The sequence below is a fragment of the Antechinus flavipes genome, chromosome 4, assembly GCF_016432865.1.
Source record: "Antechinus flavipes isolate AdamAnt ecotype Samford, QLD, Australia chromosome 4, AdamAnt_v2, whole genome shotgun sequence".
In the NCBI taxonomy this organism is placed as follows: Eukaryota; Metazoa; Chordata; class Mammalia; order Dasyuromorphia; family Dasyuridae; genus Antechinus; species Antechinus flavipes.
The window spans coordinates 202799449-202817500 of NC_067401.1; the positions used below are offsets into that span (position 1 = coordinate 202799449).

At 39.2% G+C, this 18052-nt stretch overlaps 1 protein-coding gene across 2 annotated transcripts; it reads right to left on the reverse strand.

Annotated features, from left to right (window-relative positions):
• Positions 1-818: 818 nt before the first annotated feature.
• TREM2 (triggering receptor expressed on myeloid cells 2) lies at positions 819-9491 on the reverse strand. 2 transcript variants are annotated; one of them, XM_051996917.1, is made up of 5 exons: positions 9358-9491; positions 4566-4916; positions 2373-2481; positions 1692-1801; positions 819-1202 (listed from the first exon to the last, which is right to left on the reverse strand). In XM_051996917.1, exons 1-5 carry the CDS (start codon positions 9395-9397, stop codon positions 1186-1188), a joined length of 627 nt encoding a protein of 208 aa, XP_051852877.1. In that variant the 5' UTR covers positions 9398-9491; the 3' UTR covers positions 819-1185. The 2 variants fall into 2 exon arrangements, with proteins under 2 accessions (XP_051852877.1, XP_051852876.1); XM_051996916.1 differs by having other exon boundaries at positions 1692-1873; positions 9358-9486.
• Positions 9492-18052: the final 8561 nt, after the last annotated feature.

An 18052-nucleotide genomic window follows, 5' to 3' on the forward strand; every position in this document is an offset into this window, starting at 1 on the left:
TTAATTAGGACACTCCTTTTTTATATATAGATAGCTTTCATTTTTTTTTTCATCTGAAAACTTCCTCTTCATGGCCTCTGACCATTTATCAATTGAGTAATAGCTTATATTCATATAAATTTGACTTGGTTCTCTATATATTTGAGAAATAAGATCTTTATCAGAGAAACTTGCTGTAACGATTATTCCTAGCTGTCAGTTTCCCTCTAATCTTGATTTTATTAGTTTTGTTTATATTTTGGGATCTTTTTGATGAGATGAGAACAGGTGTTTTTGGTTAGGGAGAACAGGTTTAAAAATCTTAAAAGAATATTTCAAGAGTGGAAAAATGACCAGAGAAATGACTATTCTTCTGAACTAGACTTGTACTCCTATTTGACCAGTATTTCAGGTGTCAGAAAGATAGCTTCTATCCCTATTTTCCTCATACACATAGATGAGAAAGAGAGCAAGTGTGAGCAAATTTCGGTCTCCCATGGAATGAAGTATACCAAATTTCAGAGATAACTATTCTATGTCACCCATGAACTGCAATCTATACATTTAGGTAACCCATATGGACATACATCTCTAATATTTTAACTAATACAAACATTACAGTAAAACTGGATAAATCAAAAGGGGTCATGGTGGGAAGAATCAGATGTTTCAGTGTTTCCTAGCTTGAGGGACTGAAAAAACATAATCACACCACTAAATGTTCCCTGGTGCCTCAAGGGAGTCATATAATTCTCCTCCTTCCATTCCCACTCAAAATGTCTCTTCTTTCTCTAGATTAATCCAAACTACTCTAACCTTAAACACAAAAAACCGAATGATTTTTATATACAAATTCTTTTAATGTTATATTATATAGAATTCTGCTTCTTTCTATTTACAAGTTCCTGCTCATCTTTCTTAGCTGCATCTGGGAACAAAGAAAGATGATTTGGGAAAGAGGGATCTACAGTTACTTTCCACAAGGCAGGCAAAAGGTCTATGTATGCTCCCCCAAGGTAGAGCACATGTGTTGGCCCATGGAGATCAGTAAATAAGTATATTAGTAGTTTGACTAGTGTGGTATCTCAGGAGGCTCAGAGATTGGTATGGAAGGTATGGTGGGGTAGAAGAAGATGTGGAAAATTGGCTGGCATCTAAGGCTGTTCCTCTTCTCTTTCCTTCTGACCCCAGGAGTAGAATTTCCTTTCAGACTTCATCTTGCCCTGTAAAACACAGAACAGTTTATCATTTACCATTGCAGCTTTTCCCCTTACCTTATGGAAATTCAGAGCTGAATGCAGTCTTAAAGAGGTAAGTAGGTAGCACAGTGGACAGAATGCTGGACTTGGACTCAGGAAGACCCAAGTTCAAATCCTGCCTCAAACATTTAGAAGATATGTGATCTATCAAATGGGGTAAATAATAGCACTTACGTCCCAGGATTATCACATGAAATAGTATATATAAAGTGCTTTGAAAACCTTAATATACTATGTAATTGCTAGCTATTAGTATTATTAGTTAGTCTAAGCTTGGAGAAAACAAAAGAAGGGAAATAATTTAGTCAGTCACACAGGTATTAAGCAGGAAAACCATGGTTTGAAACCAAATCTTTTAACTGGTGGTCTTCCCGCTACCCTCTGTTCCCACCTCCAAATCATCTCCCCATATCTTCCGCATCCCTTTCTTGCTAGACAGCTCTCCACACTCACCTGGTAGGGGCTGGAGCTGGTAATCATGCCTGTGTCCACTCTCTGGTTTCTTCTTCTGGCTCTTCTTGTGCCAAGCTACGACCCAGAGGGATCCCACAGCCAGGAATTTGCTAAGCAAGAGTCCAGCAACCAGGAAGAAGAAGATAGTTGGGGAGAGTGGGTGCCTAGTTTCCGAGAGATCCCTTTTGGGAAGACAGTAAGTACCAAAGAATGTAATGGTGAAAAGGAACTCAGTACCATAGGATCCAACCCATCTGAACAAAAATTCCTTCTATAATATGCCCAGCAAGTAGTCATTTAGTTTTTTCCTAACGATGTCTCATGATGGGGAGCCCAATATCTTTCCCTAGGGCAGCATTCCTTTCTACTTTTGGATAACTAATTTTAAATAAAATTTTCCTTACTTTAAGACAAAGTAGGAACTCTTGGAGGTGATAGTGATGGCACTGAAGGACATAAAGTAGATAGAGTCTGCTATCTTGTCCACTCTCCAGGGAACTATAATCTAGGAAAACAAATCCTAGTGGCTGTTCCCCAATTCAGGATATCTCTTCCTTGCCCACAAATAGAATTATTAGGAGGTGAGAGGGTAGAGGAGAACCTGCATTAACTAGCTCAGTTTCTGGTGTCCAGCAATAATCTGGGATTTCCTAGAAAGTGGGTTAGGATTAGGAGCTGCACCTGGAGATGCTGGATTGGACATTGGGTTCCTCAGGGCTCTGGTGCTTCTCCAAGATCTCAGACTCTTCAGGGATCCAGGAATCTCCTGAGCTTTGGGGTCCAACGGAATCTATGGAAGATTGTTCCATTATTGCTCTAGTCCATTATTCCCCATCTTTGTGATGCAGGTAGAGATCCAGTCACTGAGAAGGTCCCTAAGATTTCTTGCTGATCCCATCGCATTCTAAGCATTGTTTTCTTTTCTTTCTTACTAATAAGCCACTGCATATCCCTCCTTCTCTCCTCCCCCAAAGAGCCATTGTTGAGCCCTGGGTAATAGGCTATAGTTCCATCTTTCTTGTAATTAGGTCTGGGAAAAACTGAGTTTGGAAAAGGGCTCTAATCCTTGAGCCTCTGGTCCCCTTCTCATACCATTCTGACACAAAGAAAGATGATCCCTTCCTCCCTCAGAACTTTGTCCTATGCCTCGATGTCTCCTATCCTCGACAAGACAATGAGTTACACTTTCCTATCTTGCCCCCTGTCCTGTCAAGGTTTAAGTTATGTTCTCATATTTTAACAGGCTTGCCTTCCCTGGATTAGGGCTCTTACCCTTCTAGTGTCCTTGCCTCCCTCAACTGCCTTTGTTTCCCTATTCTGCCTTTGAAGTGTTTCCCCAAAGATAGCAAAAGCTGCAAGACGTTAGGCTAATTGCATATTCAGCTTCTGTATTCTGTTTGCAAACTCTAGTTAGATAAAACACTATATAAGCTCTGCACCTCAGTTTCTCTGTAGCATGTATTGCTTTGGAACATATTTCCATATAGTCAGCTGGCTTAACTCTCTACTTTAAAATTAAACCAGTCTTCACTCGCCTCAGACTCTCTGGTACTACACCACCACCACTATCTAGCATTATATTTCTTTCTTCAGAGTTCAGAGAGGGAGTGGGAGGACTATGAAAGAAGATGATTCATTCATTGCCTTTTCAGAGTGTTTGTTGAATGGAGAGGGATTTCAAGAAAGGAAGTGTCTGTTCTATAGTAACAATTCTAGGATAGGAAGGATAGATTTGCTTGGTTCCCTGGAGTCTGGTTTGGGGAATCATAAGATATGTGTTGAAGAAATTTGTATAAGGATGAGTGAAACATTGGAGAAGCACCTAACAGTTCAGATAAGGAGATTGAATGAGATATAATGAGAGATCCTGGGACTAATTTCTCAGGTCTGATCCCCTCATGAATCAGTCAGCTTCAAAGAGGTAGCAAAAGGGAGGAAAAGGAGGTGTTTTCTGCATCTTACTGAAAAAGACCTGAAGAATTCAGCCCTTGACCCTCCCATACCCAGTAGCTTGCTGGTAAATTTTTATAATAGCTGGTTCTCTAGGAAAAAAAAAATCCACACATATACTTTAAAGTTTAATCTGCATTAATATTTTCTTCTACCACATTCTTAAGGCTAGATAGTCAGCAAAACAACAGATTAAGCCCAGATTTAACAATCAGCTCTCCAGAGCAGGGTCAAGCTGACTCCAGAACCTCCTGGCTTCCCTTACAGACCCCATTCTCCTGCAAGACTAAGGCTGACTTTTAGCCATAACTTACTACTCTGTTCACTCTTCCTCATGATCCTTCATGCTGTATATTTCTTTCTATGTTTCACTCCTTCTGCTTTTCCCCTTTTAGGCTGCCCTGGATATTTTTTTGAACCAATCTTTATCTAGATAAAAATTTTGAATTGGAATTAAGTAAATGTCTGGGGGAATGGGGAAGGAGAAGGGAAGCTCATTCTTGACAACTCTAACAGGATGTTAACAAGAGCAGGAACCTGGTAGGATTGTGCATTGGAAAGAACTCTGGACTTAAAATCAGAATTCTGCTCAACCCTTGGCTATGCTACTGAATCTTTATATGTTACTAGACAATTCAGCAAACATGCTGGGACTTTAGTTTCTGATTCCATAAAATGAGAGAATTAGACTAGGCAATCTCTAAGGTTCCTTTCAGTTCTTTGGTTCCCGGCTACTTCTTCTTTTTCTCCTCTTTAGACAATTAGGGTTAAGTGACAGACTCAGGAACATACAGTTGCTAAGTGTCTGAGGCTAGATTTGAACTCAGGTCCTCTTGATTTCAGAACTAGTGCTCTCTATACTAGAATACCTCTTACCCCTTGTTCTGTGATTCTGAAATAGGGTCCAGGGATGCAGCTACTCACCCTCAAGCACCTCCACCATTATCTTCCTCAGGGTGTCTGTCATTCCATTCTGGTGGCTCTGGCACTGATAGAGTCCAGTGTCGTGGGTACGGAGGTCTTTCAGGGTAATGGTCAGCCTGCCAGCCAGGGCATCATCAGCGATGGCTGTGCTCCCGTTCCACTTCTTTAAGAAGGCTATCAGCCAGGAACGGCGAGCACTGATCACATGTTGGCAATGCCCTTCCTGCTCATGTTGCCGGCACCAGGACTTCAGCTTCCCCCAGTACTTCACAGGGTCATAAGGACAAGAGATAGACAGGGTCTGGCCCTCCATGACCTGCAGGACTGTGGTATTATGGGTGTGGGAGAGCTCTGTGGGAGACAGATAGGGGATGAAATAGTAGATGGACCACTATCGGGCATAAATAAGCTCCAAGGAGGTCAAATAGAGACAGTTCTCATATACATCAAAATATTCACAATAGCAATTTTTGTTATATTACATTATATATATAATATTACCTAATTATGTTACATATAATATATATTATATTAAATATATAAAATATTAGCTATAGTAAGAAGGCTTGAATGAATTAATGTAGAATGAAATCAGAACAGCTAGGTCGTATGGGATAGAAGGCTGGACCTGGGGTCAGGAAGACTAAATTTACTGAGTTCAAATCCAGCTTCAGACATTTAGTAGATATGTGATTCTAAGCAAATCACCTAATCTTGTTTACCTCAGTTTCCTTCTCTGTAAAATGAGCTAGAAGAGGAAATGGCAAACTACTCCAGTATCTTTGCCAAGAAAACTCCAATAGGACTCACAAAGAACCAACTCAGCAACAAAGAGTGAAATCAGTAGTATCCTGAGAACAATTTGCATAATCATGTCAATGATGGAAATGAAAATAATTCTAAAAGGTAGTAGAACTGGGGCAGCTAGGTAGCCCAGTGCATATAGCTTTGTCCTGGAGTCAAGAGGACCTGAGTTTATTTGATACTTACTAGCTGTGTGACCCTGAATAAGTCAATTAAGACAAATTATCTTTTATACACACACACATACACAAGGCTAGAACTCATTAATTGTAACAATAATTAAAGATCTAGAGAATTGTTGACTGAACAGTCACATAGTCAATAAGTGTTTATTAAGTATCTACTATATCCCAGGCACTATACCAAGCCCCCAGTTGAAAGACAATGACAAACAATAGGCCCCGTTCTCAAGCAATTTAGTAGAAAGATAGTAAATTATGGACAAAGAAGGTGGTTTACACTATCATGATTCCCAAGCTTATTGATTTTTGCATAACTATTCTGTCTTTGTCTCTGTCTTTCTCTGCCTCATTTTTTTTTTAAATAAAAGAAGAGGCAATGTGCATGTGAAGGTAATTTAAAAGGAATAACTTTTAGGGCATCAATACATGTAAAAATGCACAAGAATGAAAAAGAACAGTGGGTTAGACCCTGGGAACCCAACCTCACACAACCCAGAGTGATCTAGAAATGGATGAAGGAGAGGAAATTGAGAGGCACTGGGGGAGAAGGAGGAAAACTGGCAGATACTTGAAAGACAGGAGATAGAACACACTGGGAAGAAAAAGAGAAGGCTGGAGGATATGGGGGAGGCCATAGGGAAATATATAAATACATTAATTTGCTAAGTAAATTTACTAAATTTACTAACATGGCAAATATTAATTTTCTAGTTTGTTCTATCTGCACAAATGTTGCCCATTGAGGGATTTGGCTGGCAAATACCTTCCTCATCTTAATATAAGCTAAGACCTCTCTTCTCAGGACTTTAAGGCCTGCAGGCAGAGGCCCTAAAATGACTCAAAGTCCTGAGGCCTGAAGAGGAGGGAGAGTGGGGGATGTAAGTGGGGCAGTTAGGTGACAAAGTAGATGCCTGGAGTTTTAAAACTAAAACTCATCCATAAAATAAGCTGGAGAAGGAAATAGCAGATCACTCTAATCTCTTTGCCAAGAAAAGCCATCATGGAGTCACAGAATTAAATATGAATGAAACAACTCAAAAATAAAAACTACGGGACATACAAGGTTTAGACTGGGCTGGAAAGTGAGTTCCTGATCTCTAGAGGGCTTTAAGCAGTGTCCGGCTGTCCATGGATGATGAGAAAGGGATCCTTGTTCAGTGTAGATTGAAATAGATGGTGTTCTCTGAGATCTCTTCCCAGTATGAGCAGCTTCAAGCGGTCTGCTTCTCCCCTGCTGTCCTTCAAGTCTTACTGATGACTTTTCAACATCCCACTCTTTCCTGTTTTATTTTTTTTTTTTTTGCTTCCTCATTTTTCATAGATTGTTCTCCTTTTGTCTCTGACTTGTTTCAGGGCTATTTTAGGCAACAATTCAGCTCTGATTTGGAACCCCTGTTTTTGGCGAAGGGAGCAATGGGGGAATGGTTGTTGGAGAACTAAGCTAAGAAGCTCCAATTTAGGGGTATGCTGGTAAATGTTTAACAAATAGATATCAGGAAAAATATATGCATAACAATTTTAAATTTAATCTGAGTTATTAACTTTTTCTCCATCACTTTTTAAATGATACAACAAATCAAACGCTGGTCTGTGGAATTTGCCATACTTTGAGATACTCATTTTGATATAAATGCTGAGGTATATATTATTGTTCAGTCATTTTTCAGACATGCCTGACTGTGAGCCTCTTTGGTCTTTTCTTGGCAAAGAGAATGGAATGGTTTGCATTTTCTTCTCTAGCCCATTTAGTAGATGAGGAAACTGAGGCAAACTGAGTTAAGCACCTTGCCCAGAATCACACAGCTAAAAAATATCTGATGTCAGATTTGAACTCAGGAAGATGAATCTTCCTGACTCCAGGCCTGGAACCCTTTTCACTGAACTTTCAATTTTGAAAGGTCTAAGAACTTAGATCAATATCATGACCAACCACATTCCACAGGACCCATGTTGAAGCAAGCTTCCCATCTATAGATCATTCAGTGATGAACTTAGGGTGCAGAATGAGACATCCACTTCTGGATGGGGCCAAAAAATTCTGGAAGTTGTTTTGCTTGACTATGCATGTTTGTAACAAAGATTCAAACCCCATCACCCAATGGTGGTGGTGGATGAAGGGGGGATGGGAAGGAGAGAAAATAGATTTTCATTTAAAAAAGTAGTAACAAAAATGAAATTTAATTTTAAAAAAATAAAGACTCTTGTCCTGGATTTTGGTATCAAAGATTTGGGTTCATAGCTTGATTCTGCTACTTATTGACTATATTTGTTAGAACTCAGTTTCCCCATCTATAAAATTAGAGAAATGTATTATTTCTCTCTAAGGTTCCTGCCAGTTATAAAGCCTAGGATACTGACCAGCTTCATAGAAACACTAAGAGACACCAAGATATCATTCCATCCTTGTTCTTCCTAACAGACTGTAATTATATAGGCTTCATTTGAGGATAGAGGCTGAGATGTGTGGGTGTATATGTATTTATACTTATATACATATATTTTCACAAATACACATATGTATACATATTTTGTGTTTATGTGTACATATATACATATATAGATATGGATGCAGATAAAGTTTTATCATTGAAGTGTTAGCACCTGGGATTACTGAAATGATACTCTAGCTACAGTTCAGTCGATAGTCCCAATTCAGAGGGCTACTTTTTATCATTTGGGTTGATTTAAAGGAACTGAAATTTCACTATTATGGTCAATTTTCTGAGACAAGATCCACTTAACTCAAGTTCTAGCAATCCCTCATGGATAAATATCCTCATGGATAAACATGGCATGGGGAGATGCCAGTGTTGAACTCCACTCCCCTCTGCCCCCCATTGTGGGGTGTAGGTCCAAGATTCGAGGACTAAAGCAACCTTTCTCCAAGAACATTTTTTTCTTTTTTCCATTATGTTTTCCCTTCTTTTTCCTCTATGAGGGCAGGAGTGCCTATTTGGAAGGCATGAAGTGCCAGGTAGCCTAATTATTGCATCTGTTATATAGTTTCCTGTGTCATTTCCTTAAGACTAATCTTATGCTAAGACAAAATGTGAAATGTGTGTGTGTGTGTGTGTGTGTGTGTGTGTGTGTGTGTGTGGTGTGTGTGGTGTGTGTTGGAGGTATGGGCAACAGGAATGTTCGAGAAGATTCCTCACTACTGACTGGAGAAATAGCCCCATCATTATACTTCAATCCTGTGAAAATGAAAAGGGATCACCGGGAAAGGTACAATCTTAATCACTTACATTTCAGATAAAGGTCCCAGAATCCTAGTCTGTCATCTCTAGAAGGGATTGAAGAGCTCATCTAATCGTAATATCAGAGACTTAGAGCTGGAAGGACTCAGAGACCACTTAAAATGAAGAAAGTGAACCTCAGAAAGATTGTGACTTGCCCATCAACAGAATCTCAAAGGCAGGATTTGAATCCAATTCCTCTGACTTCAGTATCAGTGCTCTTCCCATGTACCAATCCTACCATTTTACAGCAGAGGAAACTGAGGTCCAGAAAGAGAAATGAGCTTATGCCATAGACAGGACTAGAATCCAAGTATCCTAGCTTATGATTTTGTGGTAAAGGCATATTTTTCCAGGCAGTAGGAGAAAGTTGGAAGTATCAGGAACCTGAGGGGGAAGGGACTGCTACAGAGGGGAGAAAGAACAGGAGATCTATACACCTCAGAGTTCCCACCTACTTCACAGCTTTGCTGAGCCCACCTCCCTCCCCTAGTTCTTAGGTTCTCCTCTTTCATTGCCACTGGAGGAGAGAGTGGGAAGAAGAAATAATGGAGAAGGAAGGGGTACTACCTGTGATAGAGAGCAGAATGAGGAGACTGAGCAGCCACATGTTTCCTTGTCCAGGATGGAAGAAAGAGAAAGACAGCCAGCAAGAAGCAGGAGCAACTGGAACAAGTGACAATTTTCCCTTTGTTCTGCAAGAAAGAGAGGGGTCAGGCACCAAGAACAGGAAATGGACTGCCCAGAGATTGGGCAAGAGTCAAAACAGGAGTCTGACTCGGTAATGCAGAGAATTGGAGGGGGGGTGATATAAGTAGGGGGGAAATCAAGGGATCTAGGAGAGATAAGGAAGGGAGGGATGGAGAAGGAGAGAAATGAATGAAAGAGACATAGAGGGAAGAGGAAAAGACACAAGTGGATATTTATAAGCCCTACCTAACTAGAAGATCCTAAAATTCCAGATTGCTTCAGAAGGCATTCCATCAATTCTCTCTGCCTCAATGATCCCAGACTTATCCTAGATAAACTCTATGTCTATTTTAGTGTTGTAGAGAAATGAGTGATTTAGGTGTAGCTATATGAATATCACACAAAGGTCTATAGCTCCACAGTGTCCTTACCAATCTTATAGAATGAAGCTACAGGATCATTAGCCAAAGTCCCAGCATTTTGAGTCAAAGTTGAATTCAATTCAACAAACATTTATTAGGTAACTACTAAATTCTCTAAAAGTGCCTGGGGATATAAAAAAGAAAAAAGGACAGCTCCTTCCCAAAAGGAGTTAACGTTCTAATAGGGGAAGACAGCAAAAGGAAGCTAGGAATGGGGAGACATCTTATTCTGTCTTTCTGTGGAGCTGAAACCAAGCAGAGCTGCAAATGGAAAATAGCGTGAGAAGGGAGTCTAAATCCTGTCATCTATAAAGGAGTTTTGGAAGGGTTTAGTGCTCCATCTTCCAATCAGAAATTACTAACCCAAACTCAAATATCAGGTAAGAATGTGAGACTTCATGCTAAGGAGTTAGGAAGGAAGGGGAAGGGGTGATAAGCATTTATTAAGAGCCTACTATGTACCAAGTGCTTCACAATTTCATTTCAGGGATCCTCAAATTTTTTAAACAGGGGGCCAGTTCACTGTCCCTCAGACTGTTGGAGGGCCGGACTATCGTAAAAACAAAAACTTTGTTTTGTGGGCTTTTAAATAAAGAAACTTCATAGCCCTGAGTGAGGGAGATAAACATCCTCAGCTGCCGCATCTGGCCCGTGGGCCATAGTTTGAGGACCCCTGGATAAGTCATCTCATTTGATTTGTAACTCTGAGGAAATGTTATTGTTACCCCCATTTTACAGTGAGAAAACAGAGGCAAACAGATGTAGAATGACTGGTGCAAGGTCACTTAGCTAGTAAGTATTTTGATACTGTATTTGAATTCAAGATCTTCCTTATTCCAAGCCCAATTAGCCTGTTCCACCTAGTTGCCCAAATTTACTTTGAGCAATTGACAAGCCTAGAACAGATTTGATCTAAGGGATTTTTTTTTTTCTGCATAGACTGGTTCATAAAGCCTTAGATTTCAAAGGGATCTTAGAGGCCATCTAGTCCTACCTTCTTATTTAACTGGTGTAGAAACTGAGGTCTTGAAGCTGTCTATAGCCATAAAAGAATTTGGAGGTTATGTACTATACTCACCAAAGAGATGGCTCAGCAGATGATAATAATCACTCAGCAAAACATTAAGAGCTGACATTCAATAGAGAAAGCAGAACAAATGACATCAGTAGATAATATCAAAATAGTTGAAGTGTTTGACTGAAGTAGGGTAGCTAGGTCATGCAGTGGATAGAGCCCTGGACTTAAAATCATGAAGACTCATCTTGAGCTCAAATCCAACCTTAGATACTTAATATCTATGTGATCCTGAGCAAATAAGTCACAACTCAGTTTCCTTATTTGTAAAATAATCTGGAAAAGGAAATGGCACTCCATTTATCTTTGCCACTCCATTATCTTTGTCACAAACCCTATGTTACAACAATAAGAAATGTGAAAGTAGGAATTCTCTCTCCTAACAGTAATATGGAAATCTGTGGGAAATCTTACTTCTGAGCCTATGAGAGGATTTTCCTTCTTATTTATCTTCTCTCTCGATAATAAGTGGAGAAAGAACAGATTTCAAAAATGGGACAAGTTGGATTTACATCCTCTCTGACTAGCTGTGTGGCTGTGCAAGTCACTTACCCTTCCAATACCTAAAACAACTCTCAGAGATTGGAAATTGCCAAGAAGAAGATCTTTATTGGTGAAATGAGTTTATTATTGAAATCATCAGTATGATTTAAAAAAAAAAAACATGATTGTGTGTCTCTTAAATAATGTTTCCGTTGCTTGGTTCTATCAGTGATTTCAGTGGGATTTGGGTGAGGAGAGATGCATGAAAATGTCTGACTCAGATCTCTGAATTTGAGGAGATGATAGACACTGTACATGGAATCCTGACCCAGAAACATGGGGGTAATTTCTACTTTCTTGAATATTATAGTAAGAGTCTTGACATTGTAGCCAAAACAATCTCAGAGTGCTTGCAAGACACTGTGGCAGCAGCCGATTAGGTTGAGTCTGTTGTTGATGTGGTATTAGATTCCACTTTGACTGTATTTGTTACCCAACTGTACAGTCAGCATTTTTTCAGCCAGTCACTTAGCCAATTCGGAAACTGATCTCTTTAGCAAGCCTATGTCACTACTGAGTTTATTTGAAGAAAGATGCTGGAAGGATATTAACTACATCGTAGGAGTAGCTATTAACTACATACGGGTGTAGACAACTCCTCCTAAGAGACAAAGAAGATAACATTAGGTGTAGACAGTACTCCTAAAACTCAGGATGTGGATCAAGTAATGCTCGATATTTTCTCTCTTTTTGTCATTGTGTTTTTGTTTTTGCTTTTGTGAATCTACTGATATGAATGTTTGGAGCCCCCATGCCTATCTTTAATCTCCTTGTGTTTATTATTATATTATCTTGGTCTTTTGGTTACTTACTCTGGATCTCCATCTACTGACCCTTACTATGATTTCTCTAATTAGATTGTTCTTGCTGGATGACTGCAATACAAGACGAGTTCAAAAAATATGGTGTAGTGGTTCATCAGACCTTTTTGGTTAAGGGTCCAATAGAGCTATTATTTTTATATGTCACCTCTATTTTACCTCCCCCCTTTTAAAGTGGGACTTGTAGGCTGGAGTTCCTGTTCCAAACTTTGCTTCCTCAGACAGTGATAATCCATACACACAGAGGGATGCAAATCCTCCTCTTGCTGTTAGCTTTGGCAGGACAATGTGCCTGTTTAGGTGTCCTGAGACATCAATGCTACTACCTATCCCATGCTGTGATTTCAGGGTCAATTCAATTCTTTGGCTGCAGTGGTTCTGCAGAACCCCTGAGTCCTCAGTACCCTGTTTGCTTTCCATGAGCCTGCACTTTCCTGAAAGAGGATTGCTGCTTCTACATGAATGAATCTAGAGCAGTTATGAATGACATCCCTGAAATCATTCAAAATGTAGACCTATATACTTCCTGGAGCACATTTTCAAGTCTCTTGGAGCTCTTCAGGTAGTTACTAATGGCTTCTGCTCTTTTTTGCTTTACTGGGTCACTTTTGCTTTGGTCACTTTTGCTGGATCACTTAGTAATCTTCAGTTTCATTGATTTCAAGCTTGCTATTGCTTTGTCCATTCTTTAATTTCATTACTTTAATTAATGAGATAATGTTCCATGTCCTATTTTAGTTCATCGGGGAACATACTGTCCATCCTTTTGGTTAAAAGGGAGGGAAATATAGAGATTGTGAAAAGGAATTAGTAGAGGAATGCAAAAAAAAAACATCTTGACTTCCTTACTATTCAGGAGAAGGAGAAAGCCTGGAAAATTCAGAACTAGCTCAATCTTAACTTGCCTCCTACTTGACACAACTGTGATCCTCTACTGCAAGTGCTAAAACTAGTTGCTAAAGCAAACCCAGAGCCAAGAAAGCATGCTAGGACTTGCTTCACAAGAAGTATCCACATACAGCTGTTATCTCGTTACAAGTATCTAGAAACTGCAAGGTTGCTCCTAAAAAGCATTATTTTTACTTTTAAATACTCTATTGTAGCCTTTCCCAGTAGATTTGCAGACTAGATTCTGTACTTACAAGCCAACTTTGTTTATATAATAAAGTTGATTTCTACTTGTGATTTCCTGGTGCCCCAGTTTTGTTCTTTTGGTAACTTTCTGGGGCTCAACTCAGGAATTCTGGGGTTGTTAGACTTAAGATTGATAACCCTAAAGAGGTTTGAGGGCAACTAGATGGATCAGTGGATAGAACACTTGGCCTGGAGTCAGAAAGACCTGAATTTAAATCTGGCCTCAGACATTGACTACCCATTGACTCTCTGGACAAGGCACTTTACACTATTTACCTCAGTTTCCTCATGTATTAAATGAGATGGAGAAGGAAGTGACAAACCACTCAAGTATCTCTGCCAAGAAAACCTCAAATGGGGTCATGAAGAATTGAATGTGGCTGAAAAATAACTGAATAACCACAACAAAAGAGGCATGAACCTGGAGAAGCCAAACCTATGGAGGATCCCAGATATTACATTGTAAAAGGGTGAGACAGTTGATGGCTCCTAGGAGAAGTCTGCTCTAATACTTAACCATTCAGTCAAAATTTCTTGTCTAGTCTCAGTTCCTCCTGCTGCAATTTAAGCCTTTGAGTCATTAAATTTGTTCTTTCTGGAAATAAAGAATAGAATCCTCTAGACTTGAACTATTCTGTCTCCTTCTCAAGCTTCCCTTCTTTGAATCAAATTCATAGTCCAATGTCCAAGTTCTTTTCTACTTTTTTAAAATAGTATTTTGTTTTTCAAATTAAATGTAAACATGATTTTTTAACATTCATTTTTATAAAATGTGAGCTTCAAATATTTCTTCTTCCCTCCCCGCTCTTCTTCTTAAAACAGCAACCAATGCGATAGGTTATATACTTGCAATCTTATAAAACATATTTTCATAATGAAGAAAAAGAACAAAAAGAAAAAAAATTAAAAATTAAATGAAAATAGTATGCTTCAATCTGTAGTCAGACTCCATCTCTGGATGTGGATAGAATATTCCATCATGAGTCCTTTGTAATTGTTTTGAATCATCTTATTGCTGAACTAAGTCATTCACAGTTGATCATCATACAATGTCGCTGTTACTGTGTACAATGTTCTCTTAATTCTGCTCATTTACTTTGCATCACTTCATATAAACCTGAATAGAAGGAGAAATTAGATGAAAAGTTCTGGAAATAGATGACATACTTAGGATGGAGAGTTGGTGTTGTAGTGATAGAAGAACTCTATCATGTCTGTGGAGTTCTCCAAAGCAAAGCAGCTGATTGATTCGTGGCTTGCCTTAATAGCAGTTTCCTTCTTGAAAAGGTAAAGAAAGTGGTGAAGAGAACGGCTATTCTGGACCTTATTCTGAAAAAGCAGAAATTATGGGAGCCTTGGGAAGAAATAATTACTTCTTAAAATTTATTATTACACAAAAGAAGAAGAAAGCCAGGTTTAACTTGAGTGTGCCCTAAGTTTTGTGGAGAGCAAATTTCAAAGAGAAAATATGGATAGTTTATAATGATCTAAAATTTAGTAAGGATAGTAAAATTTTGAGGCAGCTGGTAGTACAGTGAATAAAAAAACAAATCAAGGTCTGAATTCAAATCCAGCCTCACACACTCACTAGCTTCAAGATTCAATTTAATTTCTGTTTGCCTCAGTTTCTTCAACTGTAAAATGGAGATTGTAATAGCGCCACTTTCCAGGGTCATTGTGATGATCAAGCAATATCTGTAAAAGTCTTTAACATGGTGTCTGGCACCCAGTACCACATAAATATCTATTCCTTTCCCCTTATTAGATCCAAAAAATATGGGGGATATATTTTAAAGCCACAATCTTCCCCCAGTAGACAAGAAGAGGAGAACACATTTAAAGAGATAGATACATGAGCAAGTCATTGACCACTTTAGGTATTAAAAAGGCACATGCAAAAGATGATATTAAAAACAGATGATGGAATAACAGTAGAAGAGTCCTCTAACATAAGCATCTGGAGGGCTAAAGTTCACGATGAATGAGACTTGAGATGAATTCTTAGAAGAAGAATGAAGACTTTTTAATTTATGAATTTACCATTTATTTGGGAATTACTCCACCTCCTCACTCCTATACTCCAACTAATCTGGTAGCACAAATCTCTGTAGTGGTCCAGATTTCTTGGGGAGAGTGAGTGACCTTTAGTGCTGCTACCCAATCTGTTATACTACATTTTCCATGAGTCATTCAGGGAGAAGTTACCCCACTATTCTTTCTCTTAGCGGCTGATATAAGGGCTACATATAGCCACTACTACCCACTTAGTTGATAGAGAGTGGGAACACAAGTCACAGAACTGAAGGACATCCCTTCTCATCTTTAGCCCTCTTGAGACCTCTACTGGCAATAGAGAATATCGTCTAATAAACCTCATTAGTTGCAATAACCACATGTGATTTATTTTGTGGCCATTAGTTCATCACAAAATCACATATTTTGAGTGCAACACCAATAAAACTAGAAAGTAACATGGCAAGGAGAATCTGATTAAAAATCTTTTCAGTTATTTCCTGTGGATCCTCCCCCTCGAAAAACCCTTACTCCATTAATTCAGTAACAAGTGGTTTCTCTTAGGGCAGGTGGATGGTTCAGTGTAGATAAAGTACCAGGTTTGAAGTCAAGACTCATCTTTCTGAGTTCAAATCCAGCTTCAGACATTTACTAGCATGTGACCCTGGGCAAGTCAGTTCACCTTGCTTGCCTCAGTTTCTTCATCTGTAAAATGAGCTGGAGAAGGAAATGGAAAATCACTCCAATATCTTTGGAAAACCCTATATGAGGTTACAAAGAATCACATGACTAAAAAATGATAGAAATGCCTTTCCTAACCCTAACCTATACTGATAGAATCATAGATCTAAAGCTGGAAGCGAACCCAGAGGTCATCTAGTTTAATCTTCAATTCCTCAGACAGGATTGAAAAATAAGAATGGGGCAGATCCTTCTAAGTCACTCTTAGAGGTGACTTTTTTTCCTCCAAGTTGTAGATAGACCAGAATACTCTTCATGTTCTCTCAATTCATCAGTTTTATACTTCTATTTGTGTTTCTTTTCCTATAGTTTGTTGGGAAAGTTTCTTCCCTTCCCCCAGATTCTAAATTTATTGTAATTAGGCTAAAGCAATAAAGACTTGGTTCATACCTAGACCTACAGGAGATGGCAGGCATCTTGTAAATATCAGTTTTACTGGTGGCAGAAGCAGTGATAAGTGTAGCTTAGCTCCCTTCTTACCCACCCCTCCTCACTCCTACATCAAAAAGATCTTAGATTCAGAAGATAACTCCTAGTCCCTCACTCTGTCCAGATCAATTTGGAATGTTATTCCTTTGAGAGATCTAAAAATCTTTAGCAGGATGATATGGAGGCAGAATAGTAAAAACTAGCAGTCAAAAGACCTGAATTCCAAGCCCAGTTATGACACTGACCAGCTTGGATAAATATAAGGCAATTATTAGTTAATAAAGAAATACTTACTATGTGCCAGGTCCTGATGTCAAGCATCAGGAACAAAACTATAAGCAAGAGAGAGAAACATAAAGAGACAGAGACAGAGACAAAAACAAATAGCAGACAGAATCAGAGTCAGAATTAGAGACTAAGAAAGACAGAGACACAGAGACAGAGACAGATCTACAGTAAAATGGAGAAGGGGAACATTCCTAGGAGCATCTCAGAGAATATCAAAGTTTCACATATAGTATATGATCTGGAAGAGAACTTTACGAACATGGGACAAGCCACAACCTTTGTGAGGTAAAGCTGGCCTGGAATAAATCAATTGGAAGACTTCCTTCCTTCCCCCTTCCTTCTTTCCCTCCTTTCTTTCTTCTCTCCCTCTCTTCCTCCCTCCCTCCTTCCTTCCTTCTGAAAGATGTAGGCACCAAATGATGTGGTTTGAAGACCAACATGATGAGGTTGATGTAGACACTATATGAGGGTATCAAAAGTTATGAATGAAGAATTCACTAAAACCATTCTCTTTGAAAAAAATGTACATTTATTTAGAGAATGAAATTCAGACAAAATGAAGGGATACAATGGACAGGGCATAGCAAGTTGAAACTGCTTGAAACCTCTACAGAGGATGGGTCTCAGAGTTTGATATTATTTCAATTTCAGAATGGACCACCTCCCTAAAGGATGGGACCATGGAGCTAAACGGATCTCTATCAGAGTCTTCTCCCTGCCTGCTTCAGTGATCAATTCCTCTGTTAACCACATCTAGCACTGAAGATTTCATCACTATGGGGAGGGAGGAGAAGCCCACAGCAACAGGTAGGAGAAGTAGACTTAGCCCCTGCTCTGGGTTCCATTTCCCTAGTTTGTGAACTTGCCAAATTTGGAAGAAGCTTGATTCTCAATATAGAGCTCCAGTCTCTTCACCTTTAGATTTCTGAAGGTCCTTGATTGGCATTTTTGGTAGTTAATCTGAAATTTAGGATTTTCATGATCTGTTGGCTCAGAAAAGTGAGGGCTTAGTCCACCCTCCCCCTACTGGGTGTGGTTGCTACTTAACCCTTTGAGGGGAGAGTGAGAAAACACGAGCACTCACTCATGCTCACCCACTCTCCACTTTT